The sequence below is a fragment of the Pogona vitticeps genome, chromosome 1 (assembly GCF_051106095.1).
Source record: "Pogona vitticeps strain Pit_001003342236 chromosome 1, PviZW2.1, whole genome shotgun sequence".
Lineage (NCBI taxonomy): Eukaryota > Metazoa > Chordata > Lepidosauria > Squamata > Agamidae > Pogona > Pogona vitticeps.
In genome coordinates this window covers 314618648-314645821 of record NC_135783.1, presented here as the reverse complement: position 1 = coordinate 314645821, position 27174 = coordinate 314618648, and the positions used below count along the sequence as shown (strand labels likewise).

The following is a 27174-nucleotide window of genomic DNA, read 5'->3' as shown; positions in this document are numbered from 1 at the left end:
AAATAATTCTTTTCTTTTCCTACCTACAGCCAATTGCTCTCTACCAACCCAGACCAGCAATCCCCTTTCTCCACACACGTTCTCTCTCCACTTACTAAGGTGCAGTTGTGGCAAGCCACATTAAAAAGAAAGTTTAACTCTGTTCTTGTACTGCCTGATGTACACTAGCAAAGTAAATATGTGGAAGAAGACTTCCATCCTTTCCTTTCTTCTCCCTGGCATTTACTATTGGTGGGAAAGCAAAAGACCTAAGGGGAATATTTGAGTTGTCTCAGGTAGAGAGATCCTCCTATCTGGAGCAACCCAATGCTAACTACAGGCTATCATCCATGAGCAATGGACCCATGGATTCTATCTCACAAATGTACTTCTCTTTCAGAACATTTCTTGAAGTGTTCAAAGTACAGTGAGCTGTAGATTGTGATTTGGAAAGCAGATAATAATCTGTTACTGCAGAGTCTCATGAATACCTACCTATTGGGTGACAAAATGACACCAAAACACTGAATCGTGCTTGCTCCTCATGGTCCCTGCAAGATCTCTACCTCCAGGAAGTGGTTAAGGAGGATTTATACTAAATAATACACCTAAACTACTATGTCAGTCTCAATTACAGCAGGCTGAGCACTTTCTTTCTTGTATGCTGGAGTGCACATAATTCATTTTTTTTAAAAAAGGAGCAGGCAGCAGAGTTATGCCCTGTAACAGCAGACTGTGGCATCTCTATTGTATCAGAAGTAGATAGCACATTATCATCTTTGAATCAGGATTTGTGACTCTTCTGTTCCACAATAGCTAAGTAGTAGAAAGGGAAGACTTTGAAATAATTACATATGGATAAGCCTTTTAGAGAGGTTCACAATGTAGATAGGTATATACATATGTAAGTAAAGCATTTATTTATTACTTTTCTGCCTGCCAGCTTTCCCCAAGTGAAGTACAACATGAAAGTATTTTCTAAAAACTAATAAAAAGCTTTAAAAAAACACCAGTATCAACATTCTTTAAGAAGATCCCCAAGACCCAAATTTGAAGCAGCTTTAGAGACCAAAAGGCCAGACATAATTGGTTGTCTGCCAGAGGTTCAAGAGGTATGCAGCCAGTTTGACTTCCCTTGGGAGAGGATTCTCACAAACATGGTGCTGTCACAGAGAAAGCCATGTCTCAAGTACTCATAAAACCTCTCCAGGATGGTGAGACAGGCAACAGACATCTCTCAAAGGTCTCAAATTCTGGGCATGCTGATATAGGAGGCCATGGTAATCAGTATTTTTTTTTATGGAGTGATTTATGCATCATGGACATACTGGCTCTCTTTTTCACCTTGGTATTGGTATTTATTTATTGGAATTCTGTCCCAACCTTCTGCCAAAAATGGGCCTCACAGCAGCTCGGCATAAGAGTAATTTAAAGAAAAACACAACAAATGTTCAGATATTAAAACACAATCAAACCAAAAAAAGAAGAAACAATACAGCAGTCACCTGGTGAAAAGCCCCCCTTTTCACAATTTTAAACAATTGCCAAAAGCTCTTTGCCTACTGGCTCTTTGCCGTGCTTTGTAGTGTCAGCAATCCTTTTGTAAACCACATACTTTTCCTGGCAGATTAATAAAGACAAGACATTCATTTTTGCATGTTTGGAAGCACGCAGCACCCCATTCACTATTTACAATAAGGAAAACAGAAACCTGGTCCCAGAGTGTAGACACAGAATGACAAACAGTGTACATGTCCTCCGGTAATGTCTGGCTACTGATGCTGTAGCTCTGAGTGGGAGTATGCTTTAACAAGGAAGACTAGTACAGGGTTAAAGCCAACTTTCTTCTTGAACAGATGATATTTCAGATGGCGACACTATTCCAGATGCATCAATTTCCTTGAAAATCGAATCCATATATGTGCATATGCTGTGCTGGCAGGAAGACTGTCTGAAATGGCCCCAACCCAACAGCTAATATTCTTTTGGCCAGAATAATGCAATTATTATTTTCCTAGCTATCAGTCTAAGCATACAGAGCCATCTGTTATGCAAAGCAAACATACACATCTCAATTACAGAAAACGCAGTTGCCTTGACAGAATTTGGATTACACCACTAAGCAGGGCTGTAAAATTTGTTTTAAGCTGGTGTGTAACGGATGCCTTTTAGGAATTCCCTAATTAGCATTTACCTGTTTAAACTAATTATTCATCCCTCTTTTTGCTGCTTTATTAAACTTTGTTGGACACTGCATAAAACAGATTAACATGAGTATAAGACAATAATGCATGTCACATTTTTCTACATGTTTTTAAAACCCATTTTGACAGCCGTATGGCCTATTAATGATAACGTTTGAAATTTCTGACACAGGGTTCCAAAGGACAGATTAAATTCTGTTACAAAACTAGAGACTTCAAAAAGATGTATTATAAATACTATCACTGTGTTTTGTTCTTGATTTTCTTATTCTGTTTGGAAAACATCCACAAAACTAATAAACACTCATAATACTTGCATATAGCTATAAACTAGGCTTCCACAACCTGGTCTCCTCCAGATGTTTTGGATGACAACAGAGTGGTCATACTAAGTGAGTTTATAGGAGCATTGGTTCAACCACTGTGGTGGGCACTAGTTTGTGGAATGACAGACAATTATGCCATTTTCTTCAAGGAGTGAATGGTTCCTATTCTTTGTATCTTTTCCCCCTTCCTCTCAAATTACTGAGTTATCCCTTTCGATTACTTCTGAACAGCATTTTCAGCTTAGTTTAGAGCCACACAGCCAAACCACAACACTATGAAAAATTCCAGTCTAAGTGTCTCCTTAACAATCCTGACAAGGCACAAGCAGTGTGGGTCCCCATTCCAAACAAAGAGACACAAGCATTATCACAACTCCTCAAGGGTGGCTATATGAGATGCAGACTATCCTACTTTGCAACTTATCATCATGCCAAAACAAAACAAAAGTCTTCAAGATGGTATACTAGCTGTGCTACTAGAAGTTCCGCCATTAATGATGGATGAAAAGGAATCTTCCTCTTTCCCCACTAAACTTACATTTTTAAGTCAGTCATGAAATAATTAATTAAACAGTAATTAAACAACCATTTTATTTCAAAGTGTTCTCTGCAGATTTACTGAACATGTGAGAAAGCAGCAAAATGCGTCCTTGCTGAAACCCTCCCTGCAAGTCATTTTAATGGTCTCTTTCAGCATTTCTTGACTCCAAATGACTCCCTGTCATTGTGTCAGCTCCCAGGATAATGCAGGGTACTCCATAAACATCCAGTAATAGGACACAAGGGAAGTACTATTAGTATGTCCCTTTCCTATCTGGTACTGAGGTTTAAAGTTCAAAACAACTGAGAAAAGAAATTTCATTTGTTCTCAATAAATTAGTAATGATCCTTGGTGGGAGAAGTTTTTCAAGCACCTTCCCCAGCTTTACATTTGAACATTTTATGCCCACTCACATTTCCCCCTGGCTATTTTTTAGGTTGAAGAAGAAACAGCCATTAAACGATACATTCGGTAACATGCAAAATGTTTCACAACAGATTATTGCTTTTAAAATGATGAACCCGAGAGTGAAACTCACACTATTAAATTTCCTACTTACTTGGGATAGGCCAAGATAGATGGAGACTGTTTCTGAAATGTACAAAAATTTCCCCTCTTGGTTTAGTGCAAATACAAATCCATCCAGTGACTGCAAAGTAAGAAAAAAAGCAAGAGGTTGGTGATACATTTCATTGTCAGATACAAGCATATCATCTAACACATCACACACACATACACACAAGTAGAGACAATCTAATCTCTATATTGAAATGAATTTACATTGTTATTCTTAACACTTTACTTCTCTTCAGTCTAGAAACTGCAAGAATTTCTTTGCAGAGAAATAGAGAAAAGGGGAATCACTATAGATTATAGTAATTTATTAATTAACAGTGGATTATAATCCTGCTCTTCATTCTCAATGGAACCACTTACTTTTGCATGTGAATACAAACAAAACAAGTCAACACATTACTGTCAGGTATCTTCATACCTGGAGATCACTGAAATCTTATGAATTTAAGCTCTACAATGTCAACAGGAAAATTGTAATATTATAGATAGAAGGTCGCCAGAATTATTTATGAAGAAATACGTGTTATTGTGATATACCCACTGAAAGGTATCTGACATGCACAATCAGTTAACACACAAAAAGTCTTATTTTTAAGGTTACAAATCATACCCCAACATATGAAATATTTTTGTTTACAAAGATAAAAAGACATTCCTCAAGAATATCTTTCATTTTATTATTGATTTCCTTTTTCTTTAACTGACTGTTGATGACCCACTTAACCCAGGTGAGTTCTCCTCTGAGCAACTCGAGCTTCAAAACTTGATCAAGTAAAACAAATTATTGCCTAAAACTAATACACAGATGTCAGAAAATGAAAGCTAATTTTCAAGTCCATTCAGAAGTTTAGATGCTATTGTGCTTTTAGTGTTTTCATTAGGAATATGATGGGGTCTGACCACTGTTGCCTATATGCAGCAGAATATCCTTTAAAGTCCCAAGACATTACATACTAATCTTCCAAATTTAGCCAGAAGCACAGGGTGTGTCTTCATTACCTTGCTGTAACAATATATTATACTACTTTGACTACTATGTCTCCATCCAAAGAAATCTTGGGATTTGTGGTTCAACAGAAGATCCAAACTACAAATCCCATGATTCCACAGAATCAAACTATAATAGTATAGTGTAGGTACTGTCTTAGAATGTTTTCCAGCATATCGCACTGAAGTGGTTCAAGCAGAGTCTTTGTGTAAATTCTTTGTATCCCTGCACGTCTATCAACCTAACAGAGACGAGGAAGGCAACAAGTAGCACATGGTCCACATGTGGACTCATATTGTTGCAGTCCCTCATGTCACTCGGATGACCATCCCCTCAATCTAAGAAATTCTTAGAAGATGAGGTTTCCCTGAGACAAAGAATCTTCCAAAGGGCATCTAACACTGATTTGGTGGGTTTAGTGGATGCTATCTGAAAGACTAGATCTCCCCATATGAGTTCCGAGGACTGTTAAAGTAATCAGTGGAGATCCTCCTCTCCATCCCACCAGGTTCACACGTTCATGGAGTGAAAACACAAGAGAGGGCTTTTTCAGGGCTGCTCCCAGACTGTGGAGCATCCATCCTCAGGAGGCTCATTTGACACGCTTTCTGCTATCCTTCCACCAGCAAGCAAAAACATCCTTTTTAAACAGACATTTGGCATCAACATTCTGATACATTATGGTTTACAGTAAGTTACTATTTATATGTTTCAATAATAAGTTTTTATTCTTGTTTGTTTAATCATTTTTATCTGTCTGTTTTAAATGTTGCAAACCACCTTGACTTTCTTATATAGCAAGAAACATGGAATACAGTATAAACAAACAAATACATGGACAATCGTGTTCCATGAAGTGTGTTAAACGGAAGTACTGTACACAGTCTTTGAGCACACTGTTTTGGCTTTCTAAAAAGTTTAAAATAAAGAGGTTTTTAAATTGGGTATTTACTTTCAGCCATTTCTACTTTAAGGGAAGGCAAGACTAGGTCAGCAGCAGCTGAAGGAACATTTGCTGCTGCTTCTCCCAAAGTTGTCCAATCTTGCAAATGAACGTAAAATTCACTGAAGCCCAACAGACACTAAACATTAGAAAAGTAAAATCCAGTCTTTGAAACAGATACACATGTATTACCAACAATATCATTTTATTCCATCTCTCCTCAGTTCTGGTCCAGTTGAGATAGTAATGCAATATTGGAATCAGCTCATATTTAGAGAAAATATCTCACTCTATTTCAAGCATGAAAAAGTGGTGTCTCTGTGCGTGTGCATGTTTAATTACTTAGCTTCTTGATTAATTTACAAAACACGGATGGTAAGAAGTTCGTATTGGCAACTATTCACTATTCTTTGATGAAAGAGGTAGCAATATTCTTTTTTCAAAACTTGTGCTTTCACAAAGAATGAGCCACTTATTGGAAAACAAACAGTAAAGTTACCACATTAAAGACAGGAACTTCAATTTATATTTATGAATTAATAAAAATGTAAATCTACACAGACTTTAGTCAAATAAAAATATTTATACCATGCAAGTAGTTATCTTGAAAATTATCATAATTTCTTTTTGATATCGTTAGCAGCACAAGAACCTTGAACACGGCGATCAATTACTGGTGAGCAATTCTAACAGACCAACTTTACATTTGACCCAACAAGAATACACTCAATATTTTTAGATTTAGGAGACAATCAAGCAAACACACTGTGTGTGTGTATGTGTGTCTGTGTCTGTGTCTGTGTGTCTGTATCTGTGTCTGTGTGTCTGTATCTGTGTCTGTGTCTGTGTGTCTGTTTTATTTAACAGCAGCCTTTCTCCCAATAGGGGGAACCAAGGCAGTTCAATAATAAAAGAACAGAATTAAAAAATACGTTAAACATTAAAAAACAATTAAACTATACACTAATTAAAATTCAATTGAATAATTAAAAACAGGTAAACATTAAAAACTATCTTAGCATAAAAAAGGCATTCAGGGACTCAATCATGATTGTTAAAAGCCTGCCAGAAAAGATGGATCTTCAGCTATTGTCCACCACAGACAAAGCTCTCTCTCATGTACCCATCAATCATGCCTGCGCTGGCAATAGGACCAAGAGAAGGGTCTCCTCTGACAATCTTAAATGCCAAAAAAGCTCATATGGGGAGATACAGTCCTTCAGGTATCCTGGACCCAACGCGTATAGGGCTTTATAGGTAATGACCAGCACTTTAAATTCAGCCTGGAAACAGACTGGTAGCCACTGTAGAAGGGTTGTTATATGATCCCTATTAATGGCTCCAGGAAATGGTCTGGCTTCTGCATTTTGAACCAGCTGAAGTTCCTGAACCATCTTCAAAGCCAGCCCCACATAGAGCATGTTACAATAATCTAAGAGGAATGTACTGTAACTAAAGCATGTGTCACTGTAGCCAGGAATGGGTGCAGCTGGTGCACCAGTTTTAACTGTGCAAAAGCACTCCTGGCCACTGCTGAAACCTGGGCATCCCGGCTCAGGGATGAATCGAGGGAGTATACCCAAACTGTGAACCTAAGTATTCAGGGGGAGTATAACCCCATCCAGAAGGGTTCGTATCCCTATTCCTTCATGTGCCTTCAGACTGACCAGGAGCACCTATGTCTTGTCTGGATTAAGTTTCAGTTTGTTTGTCCTTACCCAGCCCATTACTGATATCAGGCGCTATTTCATAACCAAGACAGCTTTCTTGGAATTAGATGGGAAGAAAATATTGAATGGGACATTGTCAGCATTACCGGTGACACTGAACCCCAAACTCTGAACAACCTCTCCCTGTGGTTTCATGTAGAAATTAAAAAGCATGGGGGACAAAACAAAGCTCTGAAGCACACCACAGGCCAATGGCCAGGGCGTTGAACAGGAGTTCCCCCAGCACTAGCTTCTGAGTTTCCTTTCCAGGAAAGACCAGAGCCACTATAAAACAGTGCCTCCGAGTCCCATCCCAGAGACATGGTCCAGAAGGATACGATGGTCGATGGTATAAAAAGTCACTAAGAGGTCCAAGAGAAGCAACAGGGATACACTCCCCCTGTGCAATTCCCAGGATAGATCATTCACCAAGGCAAGCAAGCCATTCCATAGCCAGGCCTGCATCCATATCGAAATGGTTGCAGGCCTGGCTAGATAATCCTCCTCCTCCAAGAATCCTTGCAGCTGAGAAACTACTACAGTATCTTGCCCAGAAATGGAATGTTTGAGACTGGCCAACAGTTGTCCAGTAAAGTAAGATCTAGGCAGGGTTTTTTCAATAATGGTCTTATTACAGCCTCTTTTAAACCTCCTGGGATCCTACCCTGCTACAAGAATGCATTTACCACTCCCTGTACTCTCTTAGCCTTTCCCTATGGCTGCTTTTATAAGCCATGAAGGGCAAAGGTCTGGCACATACTGTAGGTGGTGGCATTTATCTCTCCAAGAATCCTGCCACCATATCAGGCTGCCTCAACTGAAATGTATCCACTATAATGGGACAAGCAAAGGCTAGAGTTGCATCCACAGGACCTGTATCAATTACAGCATCAAAGTCAGAGAGGATCCGAGCAAGTTTGCCTGCAAAGTGTTGTTCAAAATCTTCACAGTGCGTAGTGTTCAATATTTTGTTCTTTAGGTGGGGGGGGCCACATATTAAGCCACTGACCACTCAAAACAACTCTGTTGGATGACTCTGTGCAGACACAATGGCAACAGCAAGGAATACTTGATGAATGCGATGAACACGGGAGAGATCCTGAAAAGTTGAGTAGGTGCACTTTCCCAGCCCCAACTCACCATTTCTAAATTGTATTGAAAACGCTAAGAGAAGTTGCAATGGGAAGGCTCTCCATTTTAAGCAAAAAGTAGAGGTTTGTAAGCTGGCATAGCCTTTGTTCAGCCTCTCCATATCCAAAGGTTAGATTTCAAAGTTTATAGTTAGAATTTATAATATAGTTTATAGATCCAGCTCATTGACTATGTCTAATTTAAGACTATCATCTCACTTTAAAATGTGTCACCAGAACTTGAGTAACTGGACAACAGGAAAAAGCTGAGAACTGGCAGGCAAGCAACCACAGAAAGAAATTATTTTGGGTTTCTCTCCTTGTACAGTATGTGAAATAAGTATAGCTATTTGTGCATTATTTGTTTCTGTTCCCTCCTAAACCTATGAATTTCTACCCCAAACAACAATTGACAACAGCATCCACATTCCCATGATTGCATCACTTTTAAAATCTGATTTCTGTCTGTGTCTGTCACCAACTCTACCTTCCTATATTTAGGTAAAGGTTCCCCTTGACATTTAGTCTAGTCGTGTCTGACTCTAGGGGGCGGTGCTCATCCCTGTTTCCAAGCCACAGAGCCAGCGTTTGTCCGAAGACAGTTTCTGTGTTCACGTGGCCAATGCGACTAGACACAGAACGGCGTTACCTTCCAACCGAGGTAGAACCTATTTATCTACTTGCATTTTTACATGCTTTCAAACTGCTATAAATACTCAACTATCCAACAAACAGCAACAGAGCATGGACAGAGTTCCTACTCCAGTCCTCTGAAGATGCCGGCCACAGAGACTGACGAAATGTCAGGAAGAACAACCTTCAGAACACTGCCAAAGAGCCCAAAAAACCCACAACAACCATCAGATCCCAGCCATGAAAGCCTTCAAGAATACAATGCAAATGTTTGTCTGTTGCATTTTTGCATCAGGAAATTTTTGTTTTCTTCTGTGAGGCAGCAAGATATTTCTGCTGGCATTGATAAACATTACTGAATTGGTAAGAATAATTTTTGCAATTTACACAGTTAATCTGTAATAGTTTCCATTTGCATAGATTGCTAGAAATCTGAAACACTAACTGTACTGTTGGCAACTTTCTTTGCTTCTTGAGTCCACCTATGTGTGCTTTGCTGAACAAAAGGTAAAAACAATTAGATACGCCCAGAGACATTTTGCAGAAATTCAGAAAACTTAGATTTTAAAAGGCAGTCACTAGACAAATTGTTGTTGCTTGGTGTAGTAAATTATAGCAGGCTTACTGAATCTATGGAGATTTAGGGAATCAACTCATCCATAAATTCCACTGATTCAAGTGGGCCTACTTTAACTGTGGCTTACTATGTGAAAGTAAGTCATAGCTAGAATAGATCCTTTTGAATCAGTAGAACGTACAGAGGAGTTGACTCACCAAATCTTCATTGATTTCATGGGCTTACTTTAGTGCAATTTACTATGCCAAGCAACACGAGTTTGATTATTCTATTACTAATGCACTGGAGGCAAGAAATTTCTTGAGCATTAATGAATTCTCAGTAGACTGTCTCAAAATTTCAAATTATCCTGTTTTGATGATGAGTAATTTAGTGAGATTTTATCATATCTTCAGTGAGAAAAGGATGCACAGCAACACTAGATTAAAAAAACTGACACCATATGAATTCAAAAAGAAATTAATATTTAAATCAAATAGAGGTTGAAGCTGGTGTTGCAACAGTTGAGAAAAGTGAACAAAACAACTCCATCTCCTTCTGCCAAGAGTTTTTTGGGGAAGCTTTCATTGGTTAAAATCCTGTTGCTCAGTGTATTATGTAGCAACGAGAGTGGGTCCATGGAAACAATGGAACTTACTAAATTTCCAGTAGGTCAATGGGCCTAATCTAGTTCCAGTTTACTATGCTCAGCAACAGCGTTTCAGCCATTGTCTTGAAGAGGACAGAGATTTTGGTGATACATATTAGAAATGTGAATCTTCCCTAAAAGAAACAGAAGCAAGGGGCAGGGATTCTCTTTTCTCCTCCTAGTGAGATGTGTCTGTGCCAGGTCCCCCTCCCCATCCGAGAAATCTCACAGGATTTCCCAGAACATTTTATGTTCATTTTTCTGGAAGGGATGTTCAGCTGCACAGTATTATTACAATACTTGTACAGGATGCCATTTTTTCTGTGCAGAGTTCGACAAGAAAGGAGAGAAGAAACACTAAGTTGTATGTGATTATAAATTTTCACACAGAATGGCATCTTTCTTGCACAGGATTCACTGAAAAGGGCATAATGTTCTGCAAGTTTGGCAGCTTCCTCCACACAAGTGAAAAAATCAAGGTGGGGGCAGGAATAAATGGGAAAATGAGACCAGAGTATCCCTGGGAATCTTATGATGATGGGGAAAGCCTCATCGGGGAGTCCTGGCATGGTATGCTTTGCAAATCACCAAATCAAAAACCTTTTTTAAAAAAATACTCATCACATCTTGGTACAGATTAATTCTTTGGGAGGAAAGGACTAACTCCTACTTTGCTAAGATGGAAACCAGAACAAACCGTTGTATGTAGTTGTGAGAAAAATAAAAACTTGTTGATAGCACTTAAATATTTGTGGCCCTGTCTTCAAAACTATGTTTCAAAACATTGCAAACTTCGGAGTAATCCTGATTTGTTGTGCTTTCATAAATATGAAATGTAGTGACTGGTTTGAATCACCTGAAAGTGGCATTAAAATAATCTAGGACACAGATTGTGAACAACAGTGGTTATTGGATATATTCAGGAAAAACAGTACAATGATGTATGTATGTATGTATGTATGTATGTATGTATGTATGTATGTATGTATGTATGTATGTATGTATGTATGTACGTACGTACGTACGTACGTATGTATGTATGGACTATTTGTCCAATTCATGTTTTACTGGGAATTTTATTTAATGAATAGAAAAGTATTCAGGAGGGCAATACATATACATACAACTAGCAAGAACCTGTATTACCAGTAGTAATTCTTGGCAACATTTAACCTGCAATTATATTTTCTCATATCACTATGAGCTTTTTATTAGAGCTTGATTCTCCATCCATTGAATGTGTTTATAGACTGGACCTGCCTACTCACTGAGGCACAAATTTTCTTGGCTCACCTTAGGAACATGGATAAAGGCAATGCCCAACCCAAGACTCAAAATCATGGAGGGATGCTCAAAAATTGTATCAAAAATACCCTAGAAGCAAAAATGCTGGTGATCAAAGTGCTTCAAGAGGCCTTATGCTGGAATTTTTAATTCAACATTCCATACAATTCTCAGTTCAGAAACTCATAGCTGCTTGTACTGAACATCTGTCGAGAGAAAAAAAGGTGTATGCATTTTTGAAAGCTACACCCTTTGTTATACAGTATAACCATTCCCACCTTTACCAGGAGCAGAGACTGGGCAGTACTAAGGATTTACTGTACATGGGTCTGTATTACTATGAACCAGCCTCGGCAAATAAATTACAATTATAAATTATAATTTAGTCATTTTTTTCTTCTACTTTATTACAATTGTTATTGAACGACTATGCACATTCTTGAGTTTATTGTTTTATCCTATATTGTAAGCCGCCTAGAGTGGACAAGTAGTCCAGATAGGCGGGGTATAAATCAAATCAAATCAAATCAAATCAAATAAATAAATAAATAAATAAATGTACAACATTGAACAGCATCCCTTACTACAAAGATGTCTAGCTCTTCTCCTTGCTGCTGCATTTATAAAGCTGTACTGGATACGAGATATTAGTGAAGTTTGAGCATTACTGATCCAAAAGGGGGAAATTTCTGTTTAGTGATCCCTTTCACCTAGTGGCTATGTACAAAATGTGATTAAAGCTGATTCCCCCCCCCCCAGCATTTTCTTATTTTGATTTGAGAAAAACCATTATGTATTATGCTGTTTCAGTCACCACAGGCTACTTTTTTTCAAACTGCCCCACTGTTTTCAACAGGCGCCAATTAAGATTCTGAGGTCAAAGAGTTAATTACATCTTCTTACCCACTATGTAGAATTTTCTGATTATTAAACAAGGTTGGATTAAGATGAAAAAGTACCGACACAAATGTTAATGCATGCCCCTTCTCAAGAAGATTTATCATAATACCATGCTGAAATCTATATGGCTTTCCCCCCCAAAAGCAGTTTGAGAACAAAATCTTAAAGGAAACACTAAAATAAACGTTCTAAAGGCATGCAAGTATCTGATTAATAGAGACAGTTTTCATATTCCTGATAACAGTTCTAAGTGAGTTAGACAGCAATGACGGGAAATTTTCCTTGTCATGTCTCAGAAAGTCTATATGGTCAACAGGAGGCAAATTATTTTCAAATGTAAAGAGGAGCTGTGGCATATCTAAGTAATGATGCTAGTGATTATGATTTATGTTATGTGAATTAGAATAATGTGTAAGACAGATGCGTACGGTACTATTGATTGTGTTTGTTGCTCTATAACTGAGCTTCTAGTGGTTAATTTATTTTGGCTTTAGTATTGCCTGTTCCTTTCCCCTTTTCTGTGCCACCTTGAGCAATTATGGAAAGGAGGTAAATACAAAGATAGCTAAACTACCAACTAAATTGTCATATATGCTCTCCTGATATCTGCTATTTCTGACATGAAGATGGTAAGATACCTGCATCGGTATCTTAAAATGTTTTCTGCAAATACACACAAATTAAGGTGTGAAATGTTGCACTGCCAAAAGATGTGATGGGCTTGTTTTTGTTTTGCAAAACAGAGGACTCAGATCCTAGAATTTCTGCTTGCATTCTCATGCACTAACTCAAATGCCAAAAATGTGTGCTCTCTCTTTGATGCCAGCAGCTACAGTACGATACCCTGGGTCTAATATCTGGGTCTGTGTGTCTGAACTAGACCATGTGGAATATGCACATTTGTGTTTATGAACTACAGCTCCCAGAATTCTCTATTTAGCATAACCACCGAGTCAAAATCATAGGTCTATGCACCTTTATTTCCATCTCTCCTTTCTAACAAGTGATCAATGATACTGTGAAGATTAAAAAACCCAACTAGTTATTCAACATTATACATACAAGGTAGTGGTGTGCACACAAGTGGATTACTGTGTATGAGGATCTCTGGATTAAGCTCTCAGTTTTTTTATTATAACTAGAACTAAGCATTTGATTTGAACACAATGCCTGTCACCAATTAGATATATCATATTCAATAATACAGAGTACTTTTCCAAAGGCAATTATATGTTCCTTCTTAAAAAAAACAATAACAATAACCCTATTCACAGTACAGCAAATATAGGTATACTTTAAATTTTACTTCACTATTTTTCTAGGGAACATTCTTGTATGTCTCACACTATCCATGAAGTCCCTAATTTCTTTCACTATATGCCAATGCTACAAAAAAATCCTGTTACTCTGACCTAAAACTCCAGTTAGAATGAAGAATTACCAGTAGGATAGGCTATTTTAATGACAGATTATTTTAAACTAAGCCTTCACCATCTGTTCCACCCCCTAATTATGAATGCAAAAAGAACATATTTCACAATTACGTCAGTTAAAAGAAAGATATACATGATTTAAACGCATACATGTGTTCTTTGTTCAATGCAGAATGCATCTGTGATGTTTTCCTCATAATTTAGGCTCTGATCAGTGGGGGAAATTGTTCACCGCTGATAAATAGATTCTCTGATACAGTAAACTTTCCGTCAGCAAACAGATCATCTTAATTAGAATTTTCCACTGCTCAGCCATAATTATATTGTAACTAAAATTATATTGTAACTAAGCATTGATTTGAACATGTTTGTCATCAGTTAGATATATATTACATTCAGTAACTGTAAAGTACAGTATTCTGTCCTATTAAAGACAGGCCATAATAGATGCAAGTCACATTAGCCTGAACAAGATGTATCCTGTTGTAATAAAAGTAACATACACATAATTTTAAAAAAAATTAATCTCAAAGTTCTTCTCTGTGTACTTTTCTTAGAAGAAGGATATAATGTGGCAGTAAAGGAGAGGGGTCCCTTTCTGTGTTGATATTCTGTATAAAACCACAGTTTAACACACACACACCCCGAAACATGGCAGGTACTAATATTAAAGTCTCTTGCCTGGGTATTTTAAGCTTGAATAAAATAAATAGCTGAACAATCCATTGTTTTGGATGCTTCTAAATTGTTTTATTTTGATTATGACTTTCTTTCATTGTCTCTTAATCTTTGTGTGATTCACTTTGGTCACAGTGCAAACTGTCTTTATACTCAAGATGATAAGAAGCAGTCTAAAAAGTGGTTTTGATAAAAATAAACAAAAGAAAACAAAAGGGTATCAACCAGCAACAACAGCTGAAACTGGCAACAAAGGATCTACATAACCATTTTCTATTAAGGATGTTTCACTGTTAAAGGTAAACCTAGTTGTTCCGTAATTCTTTTTTAAAAGACATCCTACTGAATTAGAAAGACCTCTCTAACTTTTTCTCCCAATATGTATCAACATCATAAAAGTACAAAGTACTTAGTAAGAATTAGCTTTGAGGCTTTAGGGCCCACCTACTGTTTTATCACTGTTAAAATGTCACTGTTAGCAACCCACAATTTCTGCAATAAATGGAGCTAATTATTGCACAAACATAGTAAGTGACCTGGGTTTGCTAAGTAAATATAAATGATATGAGGTGCATTTCAGCTTTAGATAACCTAGACAGTTTGGAAAACCAATAAATGTCATTACTGAAAAAGGGAGCAACTGAAAATAGTCTCAGGTTTTCTTGTGCTCCTACTGTTTGAAGCTTTCTGGAGAGATGAAGTCTGAATGTGTAATATACAGATGATGAGAATGTATCAGGTATAGTATGTTGGGTCTGACTTTGTAGGACCTGTCTCTTTGAGAGGCAGTCTTAAAATATAATAGTGACTTCCTCATCTTTGTGAATGGTTTTTGGTTTTCTGGGCAGTGGTGCAGGGACGCAGGGCTCACAGGCTTGAAGTCTTGCTAGTTTTTTAATAGCAGGGGCAAAGGCATCATCTGCCATCCCCTGAGGATTCCTTATGGTCTTTCAGATGAGCTGCAATCTTGGCAGCAGCTGGGAGAGAAATGCATTTCCCTCGAAACAGTATATTGTCGCACACTCTCTGTGTTTGAACTCCATAGTATTTAAGGGTGATCTGGTTTTGGATGGGCAGGAAAGAGCCATTAATTTTACATAACACTTGCCCCATTTATTGGCTAAAATCCTGTTGCTTAGTATAGTAAGCTGCAGTTAGAATATGCCAATTTGAATCAATGGATCTTATGGAGGAGCTAGCTCACCAAATCCGCATTGATATAATAGGCCTAAAAAGGTAAAGGTAAAGGTTCCCCTTGACAATTTGTCCAGTCGTGTCCTACTTCAGGGGGTGGTGCTCATCTCTGTTTCCAACCCTTAGAGGTAGCGTTTGTCCAAAGACAATCTTCCGTGGTCACGTGGCCAGCACGACCAGACATGGAATGCCGTTACCTTCCCACCGTGGTGGTACCTATTTATCTACTTGCATTTTGCATGCTTTCAAACCACTAGGTTGGCGGGAGCTGGGACAAGCAACGGGGGCTCACTCCGACGCATGGATTTGATCTTACGACTGCAGGTCTTCTGACCTTGCAGCACAGAGGCTTCTGCGGTTTAACTTGCAGCGCCACCACGTCGCTTTAATAGGAACCAAACAACAGGATTTTGGCTATTGATATGGACTGCACTTTGAACTCTCATTATGCAGGGTGGCTGGCTAGGAGAACCATCACGATAAGCACCCACACTTCCAAATTTATCACTATACCACTAGGGATATGCATTTAAAAAGCATCAGCATTTGGTTAATTTTGGTTAAGGGGATGCCTTTTCAGTTTCTGATTTCCATGTTTTGGTTCTTCTGTTTAACATGGATAGGACTGGTTCTTGCTCATTATTTCAGTTTGTGTTTCCCTGTTTGTGTTTCCTATATAAATACTGGCACTCCCAAGCCAACTACAACAGAGCACAGAGTGCTGTCCTCTGGAGATGCCGGCCACAGAGACTGACGAAACATTAGGAAGAACACCGCTCAGAGTGGTATCGACTTACCAGATGGGCGGGATATAAATCAAATCAATAAATAAAATAAATAAAATAAACAACCTTCAGAACACGGCCAAAAAGCCCAACAAACCCACAACAACCATTTCCTAGCACTAGTAATAAAAACAAAAAACAAAAAACCTTAGTGGCATTTATGCTAAACCCCACCCCCTAGCAGCTAACAGGCACCAGTGATATATAACTAATATATAATCAATAAGGTAAAGGTTCCCCTTGACAATTAAGTCTGATTTTGACTGACTCTAGGGGTCAGTGCTCATCCCCATTTGTAAGTTGAAGAGCCGGTGTTTGTCCATAGCCATTTTCTATCGTCACATGGCTGGAATGACAAGATGCTGTTACCTTCCCACCGAGGTGGTACCCACTTGCAATATAACCAGTAAGACATATGCATATAACTAGCTATGGGCAGTTCTCCATTCCCCCTTCCACCTCCCTCCTGGACATTATTCCCACCGTTCTCATTCCAAAGCACCTTCAGCCATCTTCCCTCTTCTTTCCTCCTCTTCCCGCCTGCTGTAGCTACACATCCCCATCTCTGCACCACCTGCCTGGCTCTTTATGTTTCTTGGTGTGACAGGACTGATCCCCACCCCTCCCACCCCCAAAAAACCCCTTCTTCTCTAATGCCCCCTTCTTTTCCTCCTCTGCCTCTTTCTCACACATTGAAAAGAGTGGTGAGGAAACCTGGATCAGTGGTTGGCTATACCAAGGTCAACCTGCTTCTCTGCTACCAGTGGCAGTTGAGGCAGAGAAAAAATTCAGTGCACAGATTCTCAAGCGTGATCTTTTATCCCCTGTCTCCCCTCTCAAATGTTCTGACTGACTGCTAGCAGCAGCTCGCATGGCACTATTCAGTAAGATATTTCCTGGGTGATTTTGTACTCCACAGGCTGAAGAGGAGACGGAAACCCAGAAGAAGACAAAACTTCCATGTATTCCTCTTCTGTTAAAACAGATGATTATTGTTATAGAGGCTCTCTTCTAGAAACCAATGGAAGAAACACAAGCCATAAAAGTACATTTACTGTGTTTTTCTCTATTTGTGGTGACACGGAAGTCCCATCCTGGCTAGCTTTGGTTAGCAGTGATTGCAAAAATCAGTCTGTTTCTGGACCATGTTCTAGCTGTGCTACATTCCTGTTCTAAACAGTATCTACAGTCATGCCTATAACTTTAGTTTTGCCTTGGAATACACTTCTGTTTGTAGCTTTCTAGAGCTACAAGAATTTTGGATGACCAGATGTTCATGTTTGGATGACAGTTGTAGATGTCTAGGGAAAGGTTTATTTCACCTGACTGAAACAATGGCTTATTCTCATCTTCTGATAACGGATGGAGTATTTGAACAATAGAGATACTTATGCCTTTATATCCAGATGAACTTTGATATGATTGAAAAAGTTATATGATTTTAAACTGGAATTAACCCTTTCATGGATAAATGCCAGTTGTGATGTACTACCACAGACTCAAACTACCAAGGGGTATTATAAATCTTACAGTGCTCTGAGGAACTTGTTTGAGTGTTATACCTTTGACCTTGACAGTGCTATACATTTAATAAGGTTCTGAAGGTAAAAGAAGTTTACTGCTTCTATCTGGCATTACTGCAGACTCATTTCACACAATAAGTATCCTTTCTATCCCACAGAAAGTGGGAAGCAAATACTACACAAGAACTACCTGAACTAGAGAATCAACTAATAAAAGCAGCTAAAACTGAGGAATAGAAAGTCCAGTGAATTGGACAAATACAAAACACAGATTTTATTAAAGGTAAACGGCATGTCAGTGAATCAGCTTACCATCAAATGACTTTGCACTGGATTTTTTTTGGGGGGGGGAGGAGGAAAAGAGATCCCCTTGCACATTCTGGCAGGAGAATGGGTGAACAGCACATGGCTATTATTATTAAGTGGTACACAGATGAATCTGCTTGCCCCCAAATAACACAGCACTAAAATTTTAAGGGAACAACAATCAACAACAAAAAGTTCCCACTCCCCATACTCCTCCATCTCCTCCTCCATGGGGAAGCAGGAGAAAGCTAGACCTTTTAAAACTTTATTGATAGGTGGTATGCTCCCCTTCATGGATTGCTGCCTTGTTGTGGCGAAGGGGCTTGAGTAACTCAGGGAAGCTATGGGCTATGCCGTGAAGGGACACCCAAGACGGACAGGTCATAGTGGAGAGTTCCGACTAAACGCAATCCACCAGGAGTAATACCAGTTTTACCAGTTATATCCCATTACAGCTTTTCCCACTCTTTTGTTGACTATGAGGGCTACTCCATTCCTTCTACGGGATTCTTGCCCACAATAGTAGATATGATAATCATCTGAGCTGAATTCGCCCATTCCTGTCCATTTTAGTTCACTGATGCCCAGGATGTCGATGTTTATTCTTGCCATCTCCCGTTTGACTACATCCAGCTTCTCAAGGTTCATAGATCTTACATTCCAGGTTCCTATGCAGTATTTTTCTTTGCAGCATCGGACTTTCCTTTCACTTCCAGGCATGTCCACCGCTGAGCGTCCTTTCGGCTTTGGCCCAGCCACTTCATTAGCTGTGGAGCTACCTGTACTTGTCCTCCACACTTCCTCCGTAACATGTTGAACGCCTTCTGACCTGAGGGGCCCATCTTCTAGCGTCATATCTTTTAGCCTTTTGTTTCTGATCATGGGGAGTTCTTGGCAAAGATACTGGAGTGGCATTGACAATTACTACTCCAGGTGGATTGCGTTTAGTCGGAACTCTCCACTATGACCTGTCCGTCTTGGGTGTCCCTGCACGGCATAGCCCATAGCTTCTCTGAGTTACTCAAGCCCCTTCGCCACGACAAGGCAGCAATCCATGAAGGGGTGAGTGATCCTACTTCTGCTTAAAAAGAAACCCAGTAGCCTCTGCCAGGGATTCAAAAACGTGCAGGTAGGCATGGTAAAGAGTCAAGATAGTTCACAACTGCCAGAACACCATGTTCGTTTCGTTCGTTTAGTCGTTTAGTCGTGCCCGACTCTTCGTGACCCCATGGACCAGAGCACGCCAGGCCCTTCTATCTTCCACTGCCTCCCAGAGTTGTGTCAGATTCATGTTGGTTGCTTCGATGACACTGTCCAACCATCTCATCCTTGGTCGTCCCCTTCTCCTCTTGCCTTCACATTTTCCCAACATCAAGGTCTTTTCCAGGGAGTCCTCTCTTCTCATGAGATGGCCAAAGTATTGGAGCCTCAGCTTCAACATCTGTCCTTCCAGTGAGCACTCAGGGTTGATTTCCTTTAGAATTGATAGGTTTGTTCTCCTTGCAGTCCAGGGGACTCTCAAGAGTCTCCTCCAGCACCACAATTCAAAGGCATCAATTCTACGGCGGTCAGCTTTCTTTATGGTCCAGCTCTCACTTCCATACATCACTGCAGGAAAAACCATAGCTTTGACTATTCGGACTTTTGTTGGCAAGGTGATATCTCTGCTTTTTAAGATGATTTTGTTGGCAAGGTGACATCTCTGCTAAAAAGCAGAACACCATGTACTTGCTGGAAAATGGATTGAACAGACTGTGCCAAAAGTGGTCCAAAAAGTGGAATAAAGCACTGTCTGCTTGCTCCCTAAGATTTGGAAAGGCAGATTTGAGAGAAATAGGAGGGATCTAAAAATGTGAAGATGTTTTACTGGCGACCAAAGTGAAGGCTATCTACACTAGGGCATTCCTGTTACTATATACAGATGTGAAAGATGGACAGTCAAAATAGCAGAGAGAGAAAAATTGATATATTTGAAATGCGTTGTTCTAGGAGAGCTTTACAGATACAACAGACTGCCAGGAAGACAAACAAGTGCTTTCTAGATCAAATCAAGCCTGAATTCTCCCTTGAAGCAAGACTGACTAAACTATATTTGGGACACATCATGAGAAGGCAAGACTCCCTGTTGTGTTGTAGTTCAGTAACTTGAAGGAAAAATCTACTTTTTATAGTCTGTCTTCCTGCTGTCTCATATCTTGCTGGAGATTCAAGTGACAAGGGAAACTTAACAGGAATTAGGGGGAAAATACAAGTTTGTATATATATGACATACAACCCCAAGGACATACAAAGTATTGATGCAAAAAAAAAAGAAAAGAAAGAAAAGAAAGAAAGAACACAGTTTTAATCTAAGAATGATTTGGGTAATTATTAACTGTATCATTAATATGATAAATAGATGCTATTACTCCTAACAGGATTGAGTTGTTTGAAAGGAAACAAGTATCCAATATAACAAAGACACTTTTTTCCAAAACTTTGGGGCTTCAAATCCACCACTCCAGGACAAATGTTCCCCACAAAACAGCACATTCAAAATCAACAAGATTAAATCCAGGTTTTCACATAGATTTCATGGCATTATAAAGACCAACATTCGGCATAAGCTTTCATGGACTGCAGCTCACAGGATCAGATACTTGGAATGCCACATTTTGGGGCAGATATCTATATTCTTTGGGAGTGGATCTGGGAGAACAGCGATTTCTAATACCTTTTGCATTTCCATTCCCCCACATCTCTCATAAAAAGCATATAAATATCAATCCACTGAGGAGACACATGTCAGATGCAGTAGGCTGCATCCCATGAAAGTTTTTACCAGACAAATCGGGTTAATGTTGCAGGTGCTGAAGCACCCCTTGTTATTTTTGCGGTAGTAACTAACTCCACCAGCAATTGTATATCGGTTATCACTCTTCACACTCTCTTTTCATCTGCCAGTTGTATACTATATCAGAGAACCATCCTTGCTAATCAGTGCACCAAGATTTTCCATTTGTGTTACTATGTCTTGAAATGAATGGCTTAGCATATTTCTGATTACTGGAGCCGTAGCTAAGCAGACAAAGATTTTCAGGCAAAGTCTACACAGTGGATAAAACTACTGGTTGGAAGTGGTTTGATGTTTCATGCAAGGCTGATGCAGTGAAAGTCAACCAGAGGGATAGGTTATTTTAATTTATATGTTAGGCTTCACTAGGATTAAGGTTTTAATAGTCTGATGACCTGCTGCTCTTGGATGGTTTTAAATTCCAGAGAGTGTAAGGAGGGTATCTAAGCAAACAGCTTTCAATAAGTTGATATGCTGAATAGAAGAGTAGATGTACTATAACAAGAGAAACAGCCATTGAATTGCATGAGTTCTACATTCTATGGCGCCACATTCACATTTGATAATATAAATGCAATTTGCATTACTTGTCTTCTTTTCAACAATCCCAAAATATTAGTTTCTTTATTCTGTAAAAGGTATATAATGTAGTGCTTATTTCTTATAGAATGATGAGAAATACCACTTACAATGTGCTTTAATCTGCACAAGAATGGCAGCATTTGGGTCTTGAATTGATCCAGTTCTAACATTTAGTGTACCATGTAGGAGTGCAAACTTCCAAGGTGAACAGTTAAAAAAAAGGAAAGATGTTAAAACTGCTATTGAAAGGAAATGTATAAAGAGCTATATAAGGTGAAGGGAGACTTTGTGAGGGAGGAAAAAAAGGCTGCCACACGCAATTAAAATTTCTTGATGTGGGAGCTGGGTATTAAACCACTGACCTTTTAGAGGATGCCTGTTCATGCTGAACATGTATGATTGAAGTGGTTTCTACACTTTTAGTACCATGGAGACCAGCAAAAAAGATCACAAGGCATTTGGGGGCAAAACAAATCACAAATATTTAGAATGAGAAGTATAATACAGCGATTACTTTTCCCTTGCTTTAACAGTAGGGTCATCCGATGTTATAGCCTTCCTGCACTTCAATTTCTTTCTCAAAATCTATAGGATGACTGTGTGCAAAATTATACCTTGGAAAATGGAAATACAATGGATCGCATAACAACTGAGTACATTTATAAGACTTTAACTCTTATCACCCATCCCTCTTTTTTCTTTTATTTTCCTTTATTTTATTTTCCTTTCCTTTCTGTCTCTTTTTTGTCTTTTCTTAAAGAGATGTGCACACATATGCATAGCTTGCAAGTATTGTTCCTGTTGACTAAAGTGTGTTTGTATTGTTTTTCTGTGTGCATTGTAAATGTACGCTTTTCAAATATGTGTATCTCATCAGACATATGATAATGTGCAGATTCTATAATAAACAGGGTTTTTGCTTCATATCCAGTTCAGTATGTGTAAATAGGGGTGTGGGGTGGAATCTGAATAAAATATCAGCTAAAATGGATTGCTCATACATATCTAGTTGAACCTACAAAAAACCCACATAGTCTACAATAGCCAAAGTGTGCATTCTGGCTTCCATATCCCTTCCTTATGCATTAAAATATCTTCACCGTGTATCTCTGAAGCTCAGTGAGTAACCTAGTGTAAGTCACTGCTTCTCAGGCTAATCTACCTCACAGTTTTGTTGTGAAGATACAGTTGGAATCATAGGAGGACCACACATGCCTTTCTTGAGTTTCTTGAAGGAAAGGTGTGATAGAAATAAAACCAATGAATAAAGTCACCTTTGAATGCTATCTGTGGCTGTTTGCAATCTCCCTTCTCTCCTACGACCCCCCCCCCGCCATGTCCACATATATCCTCTGTGTTCCATGTCAAAGCTATTATCCAACCCAATATTCCCATGATGGTGTGTCAAAATCTACAATAACATTAAGAAGGCTTTCTAGGTTTATTTTCTTGTGAAGTATTTAGTCATCTTTGCTTCCTTGTAGAAGTGTGCTGTTAAAAAACAGTGAAGTATCCATTCACATGAAAATCAATTATTCAAATCTGAAGCTTGGTGCTAAATGACTGCAGAACAACAGTTCAATTTACCACTACAGTGAGCCATTGTTGGGCTGACCAACAGTTTGTTTCACAGCTGGAATATAGAACCTAGTGAAGAGACAATGTGCAGTCCCCCCCCCCCGTAGTTCCCCAGCTACGTAATGCCTCCTTAGGTAAAGATAAGTACTGTACAGTATGTATTTAGCTTGCTTCCAATGTGCCTGCATAGATACAATACACAATAATTTACAGGATAGGATTCTTATCTTTTAGATAAAGAACATCTCATATTCTTGTTATGGAACTATTCTAGCTGGAGCAAGTTTGCACACTTGCAGGTCCCACCTGAACCAGATGCCATCGCCAAGCTGCACAAGATGGAATTCGGGCTGCACATTTAGCATAGACACAAGGATGATGCCTGCTAGTGATTACAAATATTTTTGTATTTACTGTATAGTAACAGTTGACACTGACTAGTCTTGCACCGCTGTAGGGCCAATTGGCCAAGATCTATGCCTCAGAATAATCAGCCAAAACACTTATAATGATGATGATGATTGTAAATACCCAATATGAAAAACAAGAACAAGAATAAAACAGAGAATGAGAATGATAATACATGCTATTTTACAGAGTGCAAGAGAACAGTTTCCTGCTTCAGGAGCTTACAAGCAAAAGGAGACAACAAATAAAGAAGAGGAAACCTTAAGTAGATGTAAATACCAAAAGTATGTGTAGCCATTTCATTTCACATACAGTATTAAGGTGTATTTAGCATTCAGGTATTGGGTCATTGGGAACTTACTTTTGTATTTTAAGGTCTTCCACTTTCAAAAATACTCCAGGTCAAGTTATGCAAGTAAAAGGCCCCAAACCGCAAAAATTAGAGCAGTCCTCTCACCTTTCCCCCATTCCTTTCCCACTTTTCTGTTGAGTGGTGGGAAATGATGCATGGGAGGGTGTGTTCTGATGGTGGCTGCCTCCATAATGACTCCTCGGAACTTTCTCACTTCTTTTCCTTCCACTTGACAGAGAAATGGTGAGAGAGCAGTGGGGAGGTGAGAAGGGTGCTCTACTTCCTGCCAGTTCGAGGACTTTCATTCCTCTAATTCAGCCAGGGATGTATGTGTTCTCTCATCAATTTATGAGGGTGCAAAATATGTAATTCCCATTCCTATAGGTCATAAGGGAGTGGTGGATTGAACTAAGTCGATATCTTCAAGGAAAATGTAATGTAACTTACACTTTTGTACCAGAAAAGGAATTACGTACAAGTTACTTACTATTTGACCTAGTTACTTCCAAGTTCTATGCATAGTCTTTTCCTGTTTGCTACTTTTTGGCTTGCAAATTGTAGGTCCCTCAGATCTTTCACTTCCCATGAAGGGAAAAGAAATGTTATCCATATTATTAATGGAGATTAAAAACAACTTGGGGTGCAACAGATACGGAGGTGAAACACTGGTGAAGACATAAAACACTTATGACTAGACATAGGGACTCATATAAAAGTAAATCTCAAAAAAAAAAAAAAACACAACCCACAAACAACAGCTGCTCTACCTCCTGCCAGTTTGAGGACTTTGATTCCCGTAATTCAGCCACAGACATGTGTGTTCTTTCATCAATTTATGAGGGCGTAAAATATGTAAGTCCCATTCCTATAGGTCATAAGGGAGGGGTGGATTAAAGTAAGTCAAAATATTCATGGAAAATGAAGGTGAGATTTGGATGGAGAGAGGCAGCACCATGTAGGTGACTTGAAATCAATCATACAGAAGTATTTCTGGCAGCTATTTTTGTCATGGTGTTTTCTTTTTAAGTCCTCCTTTCTCTTCCTGCAGTTAGTGTACTAATGTATGCTGTTGTGACATGGTATGCCAATAACCATATGTTCTTTCATATACAGCAACCTCTCCTGCTCTTTTGCACTGTTTCGTTTTTTAATTGTGCACCAGCTTCTTTACTGAACCAAATCAAATACAGTCAGGAGGCACCCTTCTCCTAATGATACCAGTGGTTAGTATTATAACACTAAATTTACTTTTCAGTCCACCTAAATCCAAGGAAACCCATTTATCGGACATCACAATGTGTGGGATGTCACAATGTGTGACACTGCAAGATTCCAGTTATAGAGAACTCTCATGAGATATGATTTAAAGAGAGAAGTAAGGTGAAACTATAATAAATATACTGGCCCACAAAACAATCATAAATCAATAGCTCCAGCAACCCAAGATACGTATTGCTACCTGCATCTAGAGAGCGACATCAGTTAAAGGCCGCAACAAATTCATCTCTGAATGCTACAGACTGAATGGGAAGGCCTTTCAGTTCCTTGAAAGGTCCAAGGAGATGTTGCCCAAGAAATCAGCATTTCCAAATGGTGTAATTCCCCATTAGTATGTAGAAGCTGGCTACATAATCTGCAGCTAGGCCCACAGTTTCCGTAGCACATTTCAAAGCAGTTTAAATTTTAGGAAGTGCTCCAGTCCCCTATAGATGTGTACACATGTAAGTGATTGGTACAACATGCACCTTAAAGAGCATGCAAATTAGATTTTTTTCAGGGAAGCACTTCTTAAACGGCATTATGAGCAAATAAGTAAAATATTCATAAAAGGAAGATTGTTCAAAATTTTAATTTCCAGTACGTACACACACAAGCCCCTTCCTCCTCTATAGGAGCAGCAGTTTTCAAGTGGATAATGCCCCAGCATATACCCCCCCCCCCGAAAGTCTTGGAAGTATTACACATATATTATAATTTTACATGGCATTTGCAGTGTTGCTGCATACAGCAGGTGACACAATGATTCAGCACTGCAAAAAAAATATATGGTTCCTTGAGCCAAACGTTTAGAATGGACAAACCGGGGGGGACGGGACTGAGTTTAATGGAGTAGAAATGAGCGAACATGTAACTGAATGCCTGTATATATGCTGGAAACATGCTGCTTCCTCTGCATTTCCTAATATCAAGTGCTGTGCTTAAAACAACATAAAAGCAGATCACAGGTCTCACCACCAATGAATGGTTCACCTCCAGTTCTTTCGCTTTACTGTTTTCAAGTGTAAGGCAGTCCCAGGCCAAACACTGTAGAGGTGAAATATAAAGGTAAAATCGTGAGCTCCATCTTTTTCATTCTGAAATCGATGGACAGAGAGAGCACATTAACCAAGAGGTTAATAAAAAGAGGCTGCCCTAGACAGTAACATAAAGAGCTGTGATATAGGTTTACCCAGTGTAGATCTCCGTCATCTCACTTTCTGCCTTGTTCCAGGTTTTATGTTTGCATTTTATTTTCTCATTTCCTGCCTACTGCTCCCCTGTTTCTCTTTCCCAGCTTGATGTTTACAGAGACCTTTACTAGAATTTCAGGGTTTGAGAGATCCTTTTTTCCTTCCCTTTCTGGCCATGGCCACATTTCTTTCTCAGGGAATAGACAAGTTTACCTGGAATATAAAAAGCTAATACAACCTTTTGCTCATCAACAAACTATGTCTTCTTGTAGCCAGGAATAAGTTAATAAAACAGGGGAAAGCTTTCTGTCTTTTTTTTAAAAGAAAACTCCTTGGGGTTATAAACGAACAATGTTGTTTTTTCTTCCCAGCGTGCAAGGATTTAATTAAGTGATAACAGTCACCTTGGGGTGGCTGCACAAGGCAATAATATCTAGGTGAAGGAAAATGCTGAAGAGAGTTGAGTACAGTCAATTTATCTTCAGAGAAGGCAATAAATGAACAAAGCATAGGTATTTGGCTGATTGTTTTGGAATGTTTCCATTACTGATAAGTATCAAACTCAAAAAGGACAAAGATTTGGTATTTTCAGTATCAGAAATGTATTAAATACAGGACGAAAGGAAGGAATACA

At 38.9% G+C, this 27174-nt stretch overlaps 1 protein-coding gene across 20 annotated transcripts in view; it reads right to left on the bottom strand.

The window, feature by feature from the left end:
- The window catches only part of NPAS3 (neuronal PAS domain protein 3), a 932663-nt gene that overhangs the window by 293721 nt on the left and 611768 nt on the right, over positions 1-27174 (bottom strand). For all 20 annotated transcript variants that reach the window (XM_020788420.3, XM_072986345.2, XM_072986346.2 and 17 more), the window contains one exon: positions 3610-3699. In XM_020788420.3, coding sequence (XP_020644079.3) covers positions 3610-3699 — 90 coding nt within the window. The remainder of the gene's footprint in view (positions 1-3609; positions 3700-27174) is intronic.